Below are 18,504 nucleotides of genomic sequence, written 5' to 3' on the forward strand. Positions count from 1 at the left end.
GAGTTCAAGCAATATAATTCAATTCAAATCTCTAGAAAATCCCTTCATCTTATGGATGGAAAACAAACAAAAAATACCTTTTTTAAACTTTTTAACAATTAATTAATATTTTTTTTTTCTTTTTAGACATTTGTAAACCTAAATGTTACACTTGTCGTAACATTAATTAAATATTATCTCAGGTACTAGACCACCAAGCTACATGAGTAAGTCAAAGTAATTCCAGAGTCAACTTTGTTACAGATAATATCAGAATCTAGTCAGTATACACATTTGTGTTGTATTATTTTAGCTTCTCCAGCCAACTTGGAGGACAGAGGAAGAAAAAATGAAACAATTTAAACCCTGAACTCTTCCCACTGTCCAGTGGAAATTATTCTCCTGTTAATGGTTACATTTTTCAGATTTGAAAATAAAAAATCCAACATTAACCCACTCAATCATCTCTGTGCAAGTAATTCAAAGCTATTAAACTAGGTTGTGTAGTGGAGAAGGTACACTGTGCACAAAGCAACTATTTCTTCAGTGCTTGAGAAAACCTACATGACTAATGGACTAGTATTTGCTAGCAGGTATGTAGTTGACCTGGAAGCAAAGGGGATATTAAACACCATCCCGCTGCACACCAGCATGGTGGTATCGGTTTGTGTTTGCAGTATAGTAGTTAATAGTAGCTTGTGAAGGTAAAAGGTCATATGAATGCAGCAAACGGACCACTCTACAAGATAACTGCAACCTTTTTTAATTTCACATGTATTTATGAAACCGTGTAACTCACAGTCCTCTCACAAACTCACAGAATGTGCTCAGTTTTGCTCTAAATAATACAAATGAAGACCAAATCTGAACTGAGAAAGATATGGTGACTGAAGAGAATATTAACTGAATTTTGAATGAATTAGTGCAGGAATCTGGATGTTTTATTGTTTTTTCCAGAACTGGTTTTAATGTAAAGAAAAAATTATTCTGCACAGATGTCTGTCACAGCTGGTGTATTCAACCTCCAGTTTACAGTATGCAGAATGTATTACAATATGTCTTGTGTATTGGTGTAATACAATACTAGAATGTATCTGAAAATATGTTGCACATGAACAAACAGTGGGCCTATACCATCTACTAGAGCAAATAACAGCTAATATTCTTCATCATAATGATTTTACACCTACAACTCTAAGTAAACTGTTTGTGAGTGCATGCGTTAACACTATTATTCATTTCACAAGAGCCCTAATACTTGGATAGATAGATGGATGAATAGATGAATAGATAAATAGATGAATAGATAGAAGGATGGATGGATGGATGGATGGATAGATGGATAGATAGATGGATAAATGGATAGATAGATAGATAGATAGATGGATAGATAGATAGATAGATAGATACATACATACATACATACATACATAGATGGATAGATAGATGGATAGATGGATAGATAGATAGATAGATAGATACATACATACATACATACATACATACATAGATGGATAGATAGATGGATGGATGGATAGATGGATACTTTATTGATCTTTACACAGCTCTGTAACAAAGTTATCTGTAAATATATTATGACAGCAGTTTAATCATTTTTACCCAAGCTTTTGCACATCCAATAGTTATTACTGTGTAAAGGTCCATGGAACAATGAAGTAACAGAGCATCAACATTTGAAGAAAAGCTCATTTCCACTTTAAATCTGTTTGTTGCGGTGGTTTTGTTCATTTCTTCTCACTACCAGAAAAACCAGTGAACACCACGTGTTTCTCCTCGCTTTGCTCCAGTGTTCATGTTATTGATGAGGAGCAGCGGGAGAGGAAGAGGACGCAGAAGAAGAAGAAGAAGAAGAATCTGCCAGCGTCACTTCCGACGCAGAGCTGTCATGGTCACGTGACGTCGCGTTAGCTCGGTGACTCTGCTATGTTTGTCGTTTGCGTTATCGTTTTTTAAAATGACACATTTCTCGCTCCGGACGCTCCGGCGCGGTGGAGGGGCGCCCCGCGGCCGCTCCGGGGCCCGTTCTCAGCGACGCCGGGAGCGGAGGCTGCGGGAGAAGACGGCCGCTGTGGAGCCGCGCGTCACGTGACCCGCATGCGGCCGAGCATTTGATAAAAAGATGGCGTGAGCGCGGCGGAGCGGAGAGGACAACAACCCGCCGACCGACAGACTGTCCAACCGACCGTCAGGTAACCTCACCCCCGCGGCAGGCGACCGTCTGTGTAACTCCAACTGGACACTTCCGTCGCGTAACACGACAGCTCGCCGCCATGTTGTGACACCTGCGGGCCGTTTTACACGCTGGTTGTTTTCGATTTGAGGCGCTAACTGCAGCGGGGCTAACGCGCCTGGTTGCTAACGTTAGCTAGCTACTGCGATGACACTGCGCGAGAGCAGCAGCAACCACAACAACAACAACCGTGTGAGCTGACCGACAGCTGCCGCGAGACGGACCCGAGGAGGACACAGTGAGTCCCGCCGTGGTGCTTTTATAACCGGAGCTGAGCGCTGGAGCTGCTCGCTAACATGTATCATGGATTCCGATTCAGGCGGTGGCGGCAGTGGGTGGACTTAGCTAACCAGAAACTTAGCGATTAACCTGTTAACGTAAATACCCGTTACCGCCCAGCGATGCTAGAGAGAAAGTTGGAAACACCGGGTAGTGGATGCGTTATGTCACCGTGTGTGAGCGGGCTAAAGCGGCTACAGGCAGCTGCTGACATCCGTGATATGTAAAGCGTCTTGTTTATTCTCTGTGGAGCCAGTTAGCTGCTCAATGCTCGAGATGACGATCCGTCATGTTAGCCTGTGCGTGTCTGACTTCACTGTCTCCACACCGTAAATAAAGTGTCCTTTAGCTTACGGCGCTGCTAACACGGCTAACCCGTGTCACCCTGAGCTAAACCAGGCCACTTATAAGCTGCTGTGACACCGTTGCCTCTCGGTCAGTTAGCTTCTGCATCGGAGTCGTAACCAGGGGGTTACATGTTTGATACGGTGACACTGCAGAGATAGATCCTGTTTGTTTGTAATTATTAACCGGCCGAGTTAACGCAGAGTCCGGGAGGAGGAGGAGGGCTGTGTTGAGTCAGAGGGATCAGGAAGTCGAGGGCATTGCAAACACGTGTCTTGTTTTGGGTCACTTTGGATCGGGACGCGGAGCAGAGCTGGTGTGTAAACCCCTCAGTGATGCATGGATACATCGCATTCTTCCATCGTTACTCTCAGTCACGTTAGGTGTCCCGGGTCAGTGTTCGCGTTTCTTTAAGTTTCATTTTCACTACTTTTTGCTGCAAGCGCTTTTTGATGAACATTTAAAGTAGATGCCTGATACCTTTCTTATATTAACTTGAAATATCTTAACCTACGTGTTGGATATGACCTAGACACTTTGGTCGTTTTATAATGAATTTAAAAAAGTATCGCTGGTTCTTTTCCTTTTGAAAGTGGCTGTTACATTTACAGTTAATTGCTTGTTCGACCCCCACACGTGTGAGCTACATGTGGGTCTCTTAATATTGCTCATGTCTTAGGCTGAAAATAACATTATTTTCATCATTGATTGATTTACCAGTTATTTTCTCTATTAATCGATTTGTCAACAAAATGTGAGAAAATGGTGAAAAGTTCAGCTGTAATTTCACGGTCCAAGTTGATGTCCAACTATCAGTTTAAACATAGTTTACAGTGACGTTAAAGAAAAGCATCAAATACATTTACAAAGCCATGTTCGACAAATAACCCTAACCCTTTTTTTAACTCATGTCAGCAGTGGTTTATGTCATAACAAGCTTATTTAGTTCGTGAGTTGACAGGACCTTTGCAAACGTCCCTTTTTTTTAATTAAAACTTCTCATATTTTTAAGTCCTTTTGTGCTGTGTTGCAATGATAACACCCAGTTTACAATCTTTAAATGGCTTGTTTTGAAAGATTGAATTTGCTCTCAAGATCAACAAAAGCTGAAATTGGAACATACAATTGCTTTAAATATGTTATCACAGTTAGGATAGGATGACATTTTTTTTAAATTTATGAACAAATTGTCAGGAAGGTACATGAAAGACTTTTACTTAAAGTTGTATACATTTGTCTTGCAGATGGATCCTGGACAGGATTTACTTCTCGCTGCTCTAAGTGAGAGTGGCATTTGCCCAAATGATATTGGCCTATTTGATGTTGATTCTCAGGATGTTGCGCAGCCCTCTACAACCCAGCAAGTAAGATTTTCTTTGTTGTAGGTTTTATTGAGGCAATTTTCTTACATTTTTATAACTTAATGTGGTAATTTCCGGGTCTCCCTTTCAGTCTATCTCCATCAGTGCCCTGGATGTTGGAGTGGGGACAGAGGCAGTGGAATTTGTTCGAGCAGAGCCTCAAGCTCCAGTCCCTATAGTTACTATCAGGGTGAGATTACGGAACAGGCGCTTCACTGTATTAATTATTGAAAACATAATGTTGCTGCTATTGTATTGTATATTAAAATGAAACTTACCTCTGTCTAATATCTCCAACAGCACAAACCTCAGCCATCAACCACCACGTTTGTCTTAAATCAGCTGAATCAGTTGCCATCGCTAGGAGCTACTGGGACCAAGCAATCAGTTTCAAACCCAATCAAACATACAATAACTGTCACCAAGGTGGTCCATGTTGCTAATTCAGCCCTGCGAGGTTCATCCCTCCCTTCCCTCACAACTGTTAATCCTTCAGTGTCCAGAGTAGTGCCTTCTAACAGAGATCAGGTAAGTTTATTGAACCCACGTTTCAATATTGTTTAAGAAAATAAAAAACAACGGAATATCACAGCAGAGCATGCCTCTTGCTAATCAATTTATCTTTTTTTCTTAGCAAATTCAGTTGAAAGACCTGCTTAGGACCGGTCATGTGAAGAGCACTGGCTTGAAGGGCAACAGTCTGATGGAGCTGATGAGACTAAAGCCCCCACCTAACATTGCTCCACCAGTAGCATCAGCCACCGGTCCAGGTAAGTTATTTAAATGCATAAGTAGCTTGGAGTTGTGATGTATGGTTGTAATCCTCCCATTTGGAGAGGCCTATGAGATATTTAAAGAGCTTATATGAACCTTTCAGTTCACATGAGATCCAGACAACCAAAATAAAGAGCTAAATACTGTTGGTTATTAAATCTCAGTTGGTTCAGGCCTCCTGGAGTCTCTCTTATTTTACAGTTACGATGTCACCATTATGGTTTAATGCAGGCTTAAGGCCTTATACAGGATATTTGTTCGTGTTCAGCCAGAACTAAAAAATGTCCCTGTTCACTCCTGGAAAAACAGCATAAATAAACTACCAATATGTATTAGTCGTTATGTGGAACTTATCAAATATAGAGATTACAAGGAAAAAATGCAATAAACAAACCTAATACTGAACATAAACCAACCTGCATGTACACTTAATTCAATGAAGTTATAGGAAATGTCTATTTTGAAGATGTTAAAATTATTATAGGAGAAAAAGCAAATTCAAAATATGTAATTCAAAAATCTTTTGAATTAAAATGTGTTTTTAGAAGAAATTAAAAAGAGGATATTGATATTGTAAGTCTGAGTTCATGGTGAAGGTCATTCCAAAATTGAATGTGCTAAATGAAAATACAAATTATTTTTCTTTTGTCTTGTAACTGCTGCCGTTGTCCACATTTTATTTGGACATTTCAACAATAGAATTTCAAAGCCTTTATAGATCTGATTAACTGCGCCAAGTTCTGTGAATAAATATGACATAAAGCTAACTTATGAGATGATGGAATTATCACCCTGAGGTTTCCAAGTTCCCTCTTAATTGTAATATTCAGCAGTTGGGTGTCATTCACTGTATCTGTAATGTACCTTGTCTCTGCTGTCTAAGGTGAAATTAACAATGGGATCAAAAAGGAAGTGATGGGTAGAGATGCTGCCAGGATCTGGATTAGTGATGACACCAAAGTGCACAACTTTTCACATTCTCAGGTGAGTTTTCTTTTCTCTAATAGTCTTTTAGAAACATGAATTGTACGAATGCTGCCAAATGCATTGTTTTTTAAAGGCACTGTAGTGTTTGTGGTTAGATTTAGAAAATTATTAAAAGCAGACGAACATTGTGAGAACCTATTGTCGTTTGGTCAATATGTGTTCAGAAACCCCCAGGGATGAGAGAAGAGGATGAGCCTGAGGAGGAAGAGGAAGATGAATTGGGTCATGCAGAAACATATGCAGAGTACATGCCAATGAAATGTAAGTATAATTGTTGTGGTATTGGAGCATACATCTTTTGGTTCTAAAAAACAGTACAGTGTTATGGTGCAGGACACTTTCATGAAGCCATAGCTACATCTATTAATGATAAATGGGTAGAAGTATATTGGTTTGAGCTTTGCTGAGCTATAGCCAGCACTGTTGGTTATGAGTTTGAAGCACAAGTGCCATGGTAACGTTGGGTACAGTATATTTAATGGTGAGGTGTAGCCATACTAACTTAATTTGTAGTATTTAAGCAGTCACTGTGTGATCAGGCCAGATGGAAAATAGACTTGATCGAATTACAACCACCCACCCTTCGTTGATTACGCTCAGTCAAACCAAACAAAATGCGTCCCTGTCATTGTGTGTGGACTGATCCACTGTTTGTCAATGTAGTAAGAATTGGCTTGCGGCATCCCGATCCTGTGGTGGAGACCAGTTCCTTGTCGAGTGTCAGCCCCCCAGAGGTGTGGTACAGGCTGTCCATCCCAGAAGAAACCATTGATCGCGGCTGCCTGTCTGCTCTGCAGCTTGAAGCCATCACATATGCAGCTCAGGTGAGCAGTGTTCACTTTAGTGTTGATTTACTTGCTTTGCCTAATGCACTGTAATCTGTATCTCTAACTACTGGGTTTAAATCACAATCGGGTGCACTACAGGTTAACACTTTATACGGGTTTTGTTTGTGACTTATTTGAAAGGCGCAGTTTTAATTGTGCATTTCTTTTGTGTCTTATACACAGCAACACGAGACATTCCTCCCTAATGGTGACCGAGCTGCCTATTTGATTGGTGATGGAGCTGGTGTTGGGAAAGGCCGCACCATTGCAGGGATCATCTATGAGAATTACCTTCTTGGCCGGAAAAGATCACTTTGGTAAATACCGTCATTGTCTTGCATTACGTTTGACAAACTATTATTTTGCAAATAAATGGCAACTTCTTGCGTCATTACTTTCTTACTTATTCACCTTTTTTTTTTTTTCAGGTTTAGTGTCTCAAATGACCTGAAGTACGACGCTGAGCGGGACTTGAAGGATATTGGAGCAAAAAGCATTCAGGTTCATTCACTGAACAAGGTAAGATGCTGTACTTAACCAGTGAGAAGTGTTTTCTTGCTAATTTATGTCAAAGTGTGACTCAATTGCACTTCTATATTTGCAGTTCAAATACGGCAAAATCTCCTCAAAACACAATGGGAGTGTGAAGAAAGGTGTGATCTTTGCCACCTACTCATCCTTGATAGGAGAGAGTCAATCAGGAGGCAAATACAAGACCAGATTTCAACAGCTTCTCCACTGGTGTGGGGAGGACTTTGATGGAGTTGTATCCTTTCATTGAAGCCTTTTAAAGGAAACAATTGAAGTAGATGAAGTTTTGATTCCATAGTTATATTTTTTCATATATGCAAACGTGACTCAAATTACATTAGATCATTTTTATAACATCTTTTCAGATATGCAGTTATTTTTCCTTAACCACTTATGTCTAGATTGTCTATGACGAGTGTCACAAAGCCAAAAATGTGTGTCCAATTGGATCGTCCAAACCTACAAAAACTGGGCTTGCAGTGTTGGAACTGCAGAACAAACTCCCCAAGGCTCGGGTTGTGTATGCAAGTGCTACAGGTTAGTAGATGTAATGAACTGAAATCTGTTTCTTAAACTTCAAATTCATGCAACTTTTTGCTTCCTGAACTTGGCTGAGGAAGGTGAATCTGAGAATAATGTACTTTTTTCTCACCAGGTGCCTCTGAACCCCGGAACATGGCCTACATGAACCGACTGGGCATCTGGGGGCACAAAACACCCTTCAGAGAATTTGGCAACTTTATCCAAGCTGTTGAGCGCAGGTTAGTTTCTGTGTGACAGCAAAAAGGCTCGACAGTTGTGTGGTCTCTTGCTAACATGTACGGTTTTGTGCATCTTTCCTCAATTTCAGAGGCGTTGGTGCCATGGAGATAGTAGCTATGGACATGAAACTGAGGGGCATGTACATTGCAAGGCAGTTGAGTTTTACAGGTGTGACTTTCAAGATTGAGGAAGTTCCCTTGACTCAGAAATACATCAACATGTACAACAAATCTGTGAGGCTGGTAAGCAAATATAATTGTGCTTATAGAAATATTGTCTGAACGCAATACTTTAATTCTTGTTTTGCTTGTATTTAGTTAATTGACTTAATTTATATTTCACTGCTTCTCTTAGTGGGTGAGTGCACGTGAGAAGTTCCAGCAGGCTGCCAATCTGATGGATGCAGAACAACGCATGAGGAAGTCCATGTGGGGCCAGTTCTGGTCTGCTCACCAGCGATTCTTCAAGTATCTCTGCATCGCATCCAAAGTCCGCAGAGTGGTGCAGCTTGCCAGAGAGGAGGTCCAAAATGGAAAGGTTAGACAACACTTGAAAAATGGAAGTTACAGGCACTTGTGTTTTACCAAGGAGCACATGTAAAAATGCCATGGACCATAGTGCAAGCACGCGTAGGCAAATAGCGCTGCACACACCGAGTTAGCGAACTCTTGGTTATTATGAGAAGTGACGGACTGCGATAGTCTAGAAAATGAATGGGAGACACTGTAAAGAGACATTTACCATCAAGTGGACACGTTGGGGCCTGGAGTTGGGCCTGCACTATTCTTATTCTTATTATTCCTATTGTTATAAATATTCTGATTCTTGACTTAATCAACTTTTGTTTCAGCAATTTTGTAATGTTTGCATTACTAGAGAGATTGTTGTAAGCTGTATCAACAAATGACAAGTTCTTGGCAAGGGCAGGACATTTATGTAAATACATTGATCATGTGCAAAAGACGAGAGTAAAATGTGTCAGAATTGTGGAAACCCAGCACTGGTGAAGAAGAAATAAATATATTTACCTCCAGTTCTGACAAACGCTTGCGCAGTCTGTGGTGGGATCCAGGATTCAGAGACGATAATCAAAAGCATTTATTTTACTTTGCAAGCAAATGTAAAACTGCAAACTTGCACCACCACCTGGGGAAAAAAAAAATCAACATGTCCTTCATGTCGTGATCCCGGTTCTAATGTTAAACACATACCATGAATTCTCATAAGTGTAAATGACGAATAAACACTAGCCACTAACAGGTACAGATTTAACAAACAGGTGAAATAACCTGTTGCCAAACAAAAGCGGCGCCGATGGTAAATTCAGAGTAATATCTAATTCCACAACACTAGTTCCATCAGTACAACAGTCATGTCACACTCTCCCCTTGTTGTTCTGATTTTCTGTTTAACATAAAGATATGTTCGATCTAGCTATTAACCCCTGCTTTCCCAGAGTCTGTTCACTCTGATATGGGCTAATTAACATTCACTGTGTAAGAAAGAATATTTAACAATGTGCTCATTAGGCTAAGATAATTTTAATATTTTTAGTTTAAAGTCCAATCAGAATTCTGGCCCTTGAAAGAAATGTTGTTAATGACCCTAACCCTTGGTTTACCAAAAAATTGTATTTGCAATTTCTTAGTGTGATGGTGATTAGTGATAGTCAGTGATACCTACATTGTATGAAAATACTGACCAGCTGTTTCCTCTGTAGTGTGTGGTGATTGGTCTTCAGTCCACTGGTGAAGCAAGAACACTGGAGGCCCTGGAGGAAGGAGGAGGAGAACTCAATGACTTTGTGTCGACTGCAAAGTATGTACCACAACTGATTTTTCTCAGTTTTACCAGGAGAAACAAAGTATCAACTGTAATGTTTTTTTGGTTGCAGAGGAGTGTTGCAGTCCTTGATTGAGAAGCACTTCCCAGCTCCAGACAGACAGAAGCTTTACAGCCTGCTAGGCATTGACCTCCCAACTAAGAAGACCCCCATTCCTGCTGTCACTGCAGCAGAACCTGAACAGAAGGGCAAGAAAAGAAAAGGTAATGAACATAAAAGCTAATGTCCACTAGCTATAGCTGATTCAAACTGAACCTGTTGTCTTGTTTTATTAGACTCCATAAAACGAAGAAATAAATAATGCCTTGTCTTGACAGTGTAGTTTACTTTTCCTCATTCTCTGATCATCTCTCCAGGTTCAGAGGTCAAGCAGCAGCAGAAGAAGCGGCATCGCAAGCACGGTGGACTGTCGGGTACGAGTTCGGAGGAGAGCCAGTCTGAGGATTCGGACGGAGAGTCTGGTAAAGACAGCGATGACAGCTTCAAATCTATCAGCTCAGCAGATGAAGACGATGATTTCAACCCATTCAGAGACGAGTCTGATGATGATGATGAAGACGGTGAGACAAATGGAGATGGTGGATGTCGAATAAAGATATTTTTTTGGCGGTTCAGTGCTTATAGGGAATCTTTATGCCTTCATTTGTGTAGATCCATGGCTTATCAGAAAAGAACCAAAGAAGGGTAAAGAAAAGAAGAAGAAAAAGAGAAAGAAGAGTATTGATCCAGACTCCATTCAAAGTGCCTTGTTAGCCTCGGGGCTAGGCTCCACCAGGCCTGCTTTCACTGCCTCCGTTAACATCCCCAAAGCCCCTGCCACAGGTAAGCGCATCACCGCAAAGTAGAAATATAACTCTCTATTATAGAATCTTGTTAGAATTACTGAATACCTTGTTTTGCTTGGTCCTAAGTCAAGGCAGAGACTCATCAGGATACCTGCCTAACAAGTCAGGACGCAGTGGAACATGCCCAGAAAATGAAGAAAGATCTGCTGGAAAAACTTGAGGAGCTGGCAGAGTTTCTACCTCCCAACACTCTAGATGAGCTCATCGATGAACTTGGTGGACCCGAAAATGTTGCTGAGGTATATACGCCTGAATGTGGTTAAGGTTTTTTAAAAAAAATTTAATTTAAGTCTTTGGTTTAACTAACTTACCTGTTTCTTCCACCATGCTTCAGATGACTGGCCGTAAAGGTCGAGTGGTCAGTAATGATGACGGCAGCATCAGCTACGAGTCTCGCTCTGAGCTGGATGTCCCAGTGGAAATCCTCAACCTCACAGAGAAGCAGAGATTCATGGATGGAGAGAAGGTAAAAGCACTGTTAATGTGGAAATGGGTTTTTATCTAATATGCAACTCATAATTCATCAGAGGTTTTTGCGCTTTAATTACTGTTACTGTTTCTCTTTGGTTGCTTTCACACCCGCAGTTTGGTTAATTTGGTCTGAACCATTTAGATAATTCCACAATACATCGCCAGTGTTCCATTAAGTCATTAGGAAATTCTGACATTTTATACTGCACCTAACTGAACTTTGTGTGTTTGTTTTCTGGTGAAAACAAGTTATTATTATTGCTTAAGATTTCAGATTAATCTCATATAAATAATTACAAAGGTAAAGAGGCCTCGTGTATTATGTTCCAGGCCAATAGTCACTACATATAATTTTCTTTTTAATTTAGAACTGCCAAGTATGTTGCACACAAGCTTTACACATGATTGCCTAATCCCTCTCTAAACACTCACATGGCGACAGGCACATGTTACCATGGTTCATAACAATACCTGCAGATGGCTTGTAATTAGTAGTTTGTTAGTATTGCTGAAATTGCGTAGTAACAGTCACAAAAACAACAATGTTAGTTGGTTTTCACAAACAAGTTTATCTGGAACTGGACTGGGTCCCTCCTTTCAGGCTGTCTTGGCCAAGTTAGTCCACACCATAGACTGTATACAAAGAATCACATGACTGCTTCCCAAAAGTGAAAGCAGTTGGGCGCTTGTTGCAATATAGTTCATAAACGTGTCTTCTACATGTTAGTGGGTGAGACATGGACCCAACCTAAACGTCATACATCAAATACATTTTTCTTAGAGATGGTTTCTGTCATTTTAGGTATCTTCACTTAATTTTTCTGATGGGATTGGTTTTAATTAGTTATTTGATGCTATAAAAAACGATGAATGTTCAAATACACCATAATAACACGGCTCCATTCACCAATCACTACTGCACAGACTGGCTCCACATGTGCAAGATGGCAGCGTTCGTATTCCAGATATTTTGGCTTCGTTTCTGGATAGTGGGAGGAAGTTAATACACGTCGTCCATCATTATATACAGTCTATGGTCCACACCATTTCAAAATTCACATCAACAAACTGCAATAAACAGGCTAATGCAGCTGGATTGAACTCCACCAAACAGAATAGGTGTGAAAGCACCAATTTGATTCACTTATTACGAAGCACCATCCAGGCTCCGTCTCTGTACCTGTTTCTCTGTTATATTGAAGGATCTAAAACTTTACAGCACTCACAAAGAGATTTGCAAATAACAAAAATGTGTGCTAATTCTACTTTAATGTGAAAAGTAACTGTAGTTGTCTTTCTTTCCAACCAGAACATATCCATCATCTCGGAAGCTGCCAGCTCAGGTATTTCCTTGCAGGCTGATCGTCGAGTGAAGAACCAGCGGCGGAGAGTCCACATGACACTAGAGCTTCCATGGAGCGCAGACAGAGCTATACAGCAGTTCGGTCAGTTGATACCCCTGGGATCCTCTGAACTTCTTTTGTGTCATAGATTTATGGTTTAAAATGTACCAAGCTTTTTTTTTTTCTAATTTGTTTGGACACAGGGAGAACTCACAGGTCAAACCAGGTTACAGCTCCAGAATATGTCTTCCTCATATCGGAGCTTGCAGGGGAGCAGAGATTTGCATCCATTGTTGCCAAAAGACTTGAAAGCCTGGTAAGGACCCTCTGAATTTTTTATTGGGATTTGTGGTGAAAATGTATTTCACATTATCATTCATCATTTATACTTAACACTTACTCCATTTGTGGGGATCCTTTCTAACAGGGTGCTCTGACCCACGGAGACAGAAGAGCGACAGAAACCCGAGATCTCAGCAGGTTCAATTTTGACAACAAAGTAAGTACATCAAGAATTAGTCTGAGGGAAGTTCCTGTAGATGTCTTTATTTTCCAGTGGCTCACTCATGTTTATCTTTGCTACAGTATGGCAGAAATGCTCTGGAAATTGTGATGAAGTCAATTGTGAACTGGATTCTCCATTAGTCCCTCCGCCCTCTAACTTTAAAGGGGATTTCTTCAAAGGTATGACTCGTGCTGCTGCAAACAAGGCAGTGAATCAGTTTCATTCTGACATATGTTCATTCATTTGTTAACTGTGTTTTTCTGTTGTGTATAATTTCTTTTTATTAAAAAAAAAAGCAATGTTTTTTGTTCTGTGACTGAATAGTAAGGACAGTATTTTTCTTCTGTAGAAATTCAAGGTGGACTAATAGGTGTCGGACTCATAAATATCGAGGACAGATCTGGCACGCTGTCACTTGACAAAGGTGATCAATATATATATATTTTTTTCCGATACAATTTTTTTCTTTCTTTAAATGATCAAAAAGGGAACAGCTATTCTTGTTAAAAATATATTTAGGCGCTGTACTTGGAAACTAAAATCTGATGCAAATGCTCTGTGACTGACAGACTACAACAACATCGGCAAGTTCCTGAATCGTATTTTGGGCATGGAAGTCCAGCAGCAGAACGCCTTGTTCCAGTACTTTTCTGACACACTTGCAGCAGTCATTCAGGAAGCCAAGAAGAACGGCAGATATGACATGGGCATTCTCGGTAAGATATTGTAGTTATTACCACTTCATCATTAAACTATTTTCACAAAGACTGAAGTAAAACTAGGACAGAAAACATTTTTGCAAAGTACATTTGTTTTAAGTGTTTTCTTCTGTGAAATCAGTGGTAATATGTCCTGAACCTCCACTTGTCTTGTATTAGATCTGGGCTCTGGCGATGAGAAGGTGAAAAAGGTTGACTGCAGGAAATTCCTAACACCAGGCTACACCACATCAGGACATGTGGAACTCTTCACAGTATGTTCATTTATGCATATTTATATTCTCTGCGGAGTAACGGGTATTGCTCTTTACCTGACTTAATATCTGTGTCTCTTTTGACAGGTGAGTGTGGAGAGGGGAATGGCATGGGAAGAAGCCACACATGCCTGGGCAGATCAGAGTGGTCCAGATGATGGTTTCTATGTACAGGTATGAAAAAGCTGGAGGTCTTTCTTGTTTAAAGCTCTGTAATCTTTGTGTTGGCTAAAATTACATTTTCATTTTGCAATCTGGCCTGGAAATTGTAAATTGAGATGATTTGAGATATAAATGTGAGAAAAGATTTTATCTCTACCTTTTTGATAGTATCTACTACTGCAACTATTATTTTCATAAGTAATCCATTACACATTTGGGCTATAAAATATAAGAAAATGGTTAACGATGCACCAGGTGATTTACTTTTTTGGGGGTTCAACTAACCATCCAACAAACACTTTTGCTGGCAGACATTTTGACTTGGATTAGCCGGAAACGCATTGATAAAAGTAACTCGATGGCTTTGTTCTATCAAAGTAAGTGAGTCATAATAAACAAGTAAGCATTCATAATACCACACCTCTGGAATGTGCTCAGCGAAACTCAATCTAGTTGTTTTCAAATGCTCCTCAACACCTGTGTTTTTTTCTACTATGAAAATGTAGCCAAAGATGTTAAGATAATCATTTTGGTAGAAAAAATACTAAATTCATAATCCAAATAATTAATTTTCTATCAAGCAACTAATCAAAAAACTGTTCAGCTCAACTAGTATAAAATGATGCTTCATGATTTGTATTGGTGGCACAAAATGCTCCAAGTTCATCCTGTTACTTACAGAGACTCTATTAATGATAACATCTTACTTGCATTGAGTAATGTAACTACTTGGTCAACAATTGTTTGTACGGTGATGGAAATGTATAAATTAGAGGGCTAGTTAACTGTGATATTGCTGAAGCAAGTAAACAAACCAAAGATGCTGCACCAGCAAGAACACAAATAAAGTATTTCCTGATACCTCACTTTTTTGATGTATGCACATCTCAGACTTGGAAGACAGGTTTAGAAAGGATAAATAAAATGGATGATGCAGAGACGTGCTGACTTCGTCCCTAGTACAAGTCAAACTTGCTTCGTCCCTAGTACAAGCAAATCTTTCCAACTCGACTTCCCCAATTTTCATTGCAGAGCTTGTTATAGAATTGTCTGAAGCGTAAGCTGAAATCAATATTTTCTCAGACTTGACAAATCTTCCCCAGAAACAAAGAAGTCATTATACAAGTGATTCCACATGCTCAATGGTAGCAACCATACGTAGTAACCAGATCCTCATGTGTAAAATCCGTGGAGTGGCCCTTTTTGAAATCCTTGTCTTTCATTTTCAGATGAGGAACAACAAGAAAACGGCCATACTGGTTAAAGAGGTGAACAGTAAGAAGAGGCTGTTCCTGGTTTACAGGCCAAACACCGGAAGACAACTCAAACTGGAGACGTACACAGACATCAAGAAGAAGTTTAAAAAGGTTACACAACATTCTTTGTCATTTGTTCTATGACAAGAACACTTAACGCTTTATGTGATGACTCATCACTTCTTTTTTTTCTCTCTCTGTCTGTTAGGTGTTGTCAGAAGATGCCAAGCAGCACTGGGCTGACCAGTACAAGTCGTCTGCACTAATCTGCTCTCATGCATATTGGTATGTGCATTTAATGTGAAAGGATAATACTGGTTATATCTCACAACAACACCAACAATGAATATCTGTAGATCCAAATCATTATATATATTTATATGTTTGTACCCTAGAGGTCCACATTGGACAGTTTCCTTATATCACAAAGAACACTAGCTGTATGTTCTCATCATTTCCACATACGTTACCTTCCTGCAGCTGGACATTCTCAATTGATCAATAATTATGTATTAATTATAAATGATCAGAAGAAGATGGTACCCAAAAACTAGAGTCTTGAAATTTTAAAAAGGAACTGAACCTTTGTCTATTTACAAAAAACATTTCAGTAGGAATCGCATTGAGGGATGAAGTAATACATTGATTGGTTTTGGTCTTTTCGTGTTATTTGTCATCAATAACAAAACTATATCCGATCTTCAGCATTTCACCCTTTAAAGCCACTGCCATACTTTGAGCTTCTCTGTTGATCTGTTCACTTAAAGGTTGTAAATCTGTCTGTGTTTTATTGTATCCACAGGCGGGGGAACTGTAAGAAAGCATCAGTGGGCCTACAGTGTGAAGTTGGTCTTCGGTGTAGGACGTACTTTGTCCTGTGCGGCTCTGTGCTCAGTGTGTGGAACGAGCTGGAGGAAGTACTAACCCCCGTCAGTGGAACCAATGTAAAGGTGCAGATTGTTCGCCTCAGAACAGAAGATGGACAGAGGATAGTTGGTAAGTTGAAGGACATCTGCTTTACAGGAGCTGGTTCATATTTAAAGAACAATGCTTGTTTGCTTTCTTACGGAGACGTTCAATCACTACCCAATGCTCTTTGTCTCCTGTGAGACACAAGGCCACAATGTGTTCCCTCCATTTCTCACTGTTCTAGGAAATATGTTACTTTTAATGTCATTGTGAGTTGTTTTTTTAAGTATTTTAATATCTATAGGAAGGCTGTCAGGAGATGATTTACACCTATAAATAGAGTGAGCGTTGTAACAGTGGATTGTGCTGCAGGAGGCTGTTTAAATCTTTTTATGTTGAACATGTAGTTCAACTGTTTACTGCAGGGAAGGACTGATTTTCTTTTTGTTTGTTTCCTTAGTACGCCACTTAGACTTTGTTTTCCTTCCACTGTCCTATGCTGTAGATTGACCTTTTTGTTATTTAAGTTATAGTGCTTGTGTCCTGCAGTCTTTGCTAATAAGGTCACATGAATAAGTGAATTTCTCCTCAAACTAAAGTGGCAATTTGTTCCAACTGAAGATCGATACAACAATCATATCATAGAAGTTGCAGCCAGCAGCCAATTAGCTTAGCTCAGCATAATGGGGGAATGGCTATTATGGCTCTGTCTAAAAGTAACAGAACCTCTAGCTCCTTGTATAGCTCATAATTCATTTGTTACTGGTGTGTTTCCTCTGTGGGAAAACGACAGGTTTTGGTTTTGAGGTGTGTCGTGAGCCAGAGTGTTTCTTGGCTCGGGGCTCTGACTTCTTGGAGTCTTTGGGATTGCCAGCTTGATATTTGCTGCACAGACACGATGCTTGTGATAATCTTCCCATCAAACTCTCCGCCCGAAAACGAAACTGACTATAAATCAAAATGTTGAACTGTCCCTTTTGATATTAGCTGCATACTATACTTAGGCTCATAGTTAATTCTCTACCCTGTGTTTCATTTCCAGGACTGATCATTCCAGCAAACTGTGTGTCTCCATTAATTAACAAGCTGTCGACATCGGACCAGTGCCAGCAGCTCGCTGTGCAGGAGCTGCAGAAGAGGCAGCAGCTCCATCCTCAGAGTCTGAGTCAAGCACCCAACACATAGTTTGGGGTGGACCACTCGTCTTCATGGGCGTCAATCATGTCTCCACCCCTCGAGTCCACATCCCACTGTGATGGGATCTGACTCAGTTAATGTCTATCTCTGCACTGCAGGCTCCAGGACCGCTGTTCCTTGTTCTGCACCCTCACACCCCCTCCCTCACGTTCCCATTGTCTCTGAGGGTCAGAGGTGTCGCACCGAGCCGCGGTGATTCTCAGATGTAAGAAGGGGTTGTACAGAGAAAAGATTTCAGGGTTTTTTGGTTTCTTTCTTTTTTTTTAATCTCCAGAGACTCTTTTTTTCACCCAGATATTTAACAGGTGATGTATTGTCCTCTGACATTCAGAGTGAGAAGATATGTGATATATTGATCCAGACAGAGTTTAAACCTAGAGGGCATGTTGGCCTGTGGCTGTTATTCACTCCTAACACATGCTTTAAGCTGTTAGTCCAGATGACCTGGTATGAAGCAACAAATGTCTTTCTTGGTCGAGACCAGAGGTGGACAAGACAAAGGCCACCATGTCTGACAACTTTGAGTCTTCAGAAAACATGGCATTTAATGCTAAACCACTATGCTATAGTAATGTGTGATGAGAACTGTGGGTTCATCGTTCTGCAGACATTATTCAGCACTAAAGTAGGTAAGGTTTTGGTTCTTTTGAAGTAGAAGTGGTTTAGACATTTAGTCTAGTCAACTGCTTAAAGACCTGATGTGTTCCATCTTTCTGATGCTCTGTAGCTGTTCCATTTGCTCACGAGACAAAGACCAAAATGTCCAAAACCAGTTTGTTTTGCTGTATATATTTGTGTTGGATTTCTGATAAAAATTCCTTAGTTCCTTTTCTTCCATTTTCGTAACTTTGTTCCCCTTTGTCTCTATCAGCCAGGAGTTTGTCAGACGTGCAGTGTGTCAGTA

At 40.2% G+C, this 18,504-nt stretch overlaps 1 protein-coding gene across 1 annotated transcript; it reads left to right on the forward strand.

The window, feature by feature from the left end:
- Positions 1-1,745: 1,745 nt before the first annotated feature.
- On the forward strand, positions 1,746-18,434 carry sbno1 (strawberry notch homolog 1 (Drosophila)). Its single transcript, XM_034603099.1, is given in 34 exon segments — positions 1,746-2,468; positions 4,099-4,218; positions 4,307-4,405; positions 4,516-4,743; positions 4,850-4,985; positions 5,873-5,973; positions 6,141-6,237; positions 6,640-6,800; positions 6,987-7,120; positions 7,232-7,322; positions 7,408-7,569; positions 7,736-7,871; positions 7,990-8,095; positions 8,185-8,338; positions 8,451-8,633; positions 9,817-9,914; positions 9,991-10,142; positions 10,296-10,499; positions 10,591-10,761; positions 10,851-11,023; positions 11,119-11,250; positions 12,565-12,700; positions 12,802-12,914; positions 13,026-13,097; positions 13,184-13,226; positions 13,229-13,282; positions 13,453-13,527; positions 13,673-13,819; positions 13,982-14,076; positions 14,164-14,250; positions 15,468-15,605; positions 15,703-15,779; positions 16,297-16,490; positions 17,446-18,434. Coding segments are annotated over 33 exon segments (4,212 nt in total). The 5' UTR covers positions 1,746-2,468; the 3' UTR covers positions 17,589-18,434.
- Positions 18,435-18,504: the final 70 nt, after the last annotated feature.

This window comes from Hippoglossus hippoglossus, chromosome 12 (genome assembly GCF_009819705.1).
Source record: "Hippoglossus hippoglossus isolate fHipHip1 chromosome 12, fHipHip1.pri, whole genome shotgun sequence".
Lineage (NCBI taxonomy): Eukaryota > Metazoa > Chordata > Actinopteri > Pleuronectiformes > Pleuronectidae > Hippoglossus > Hippoglossus hippoglossus.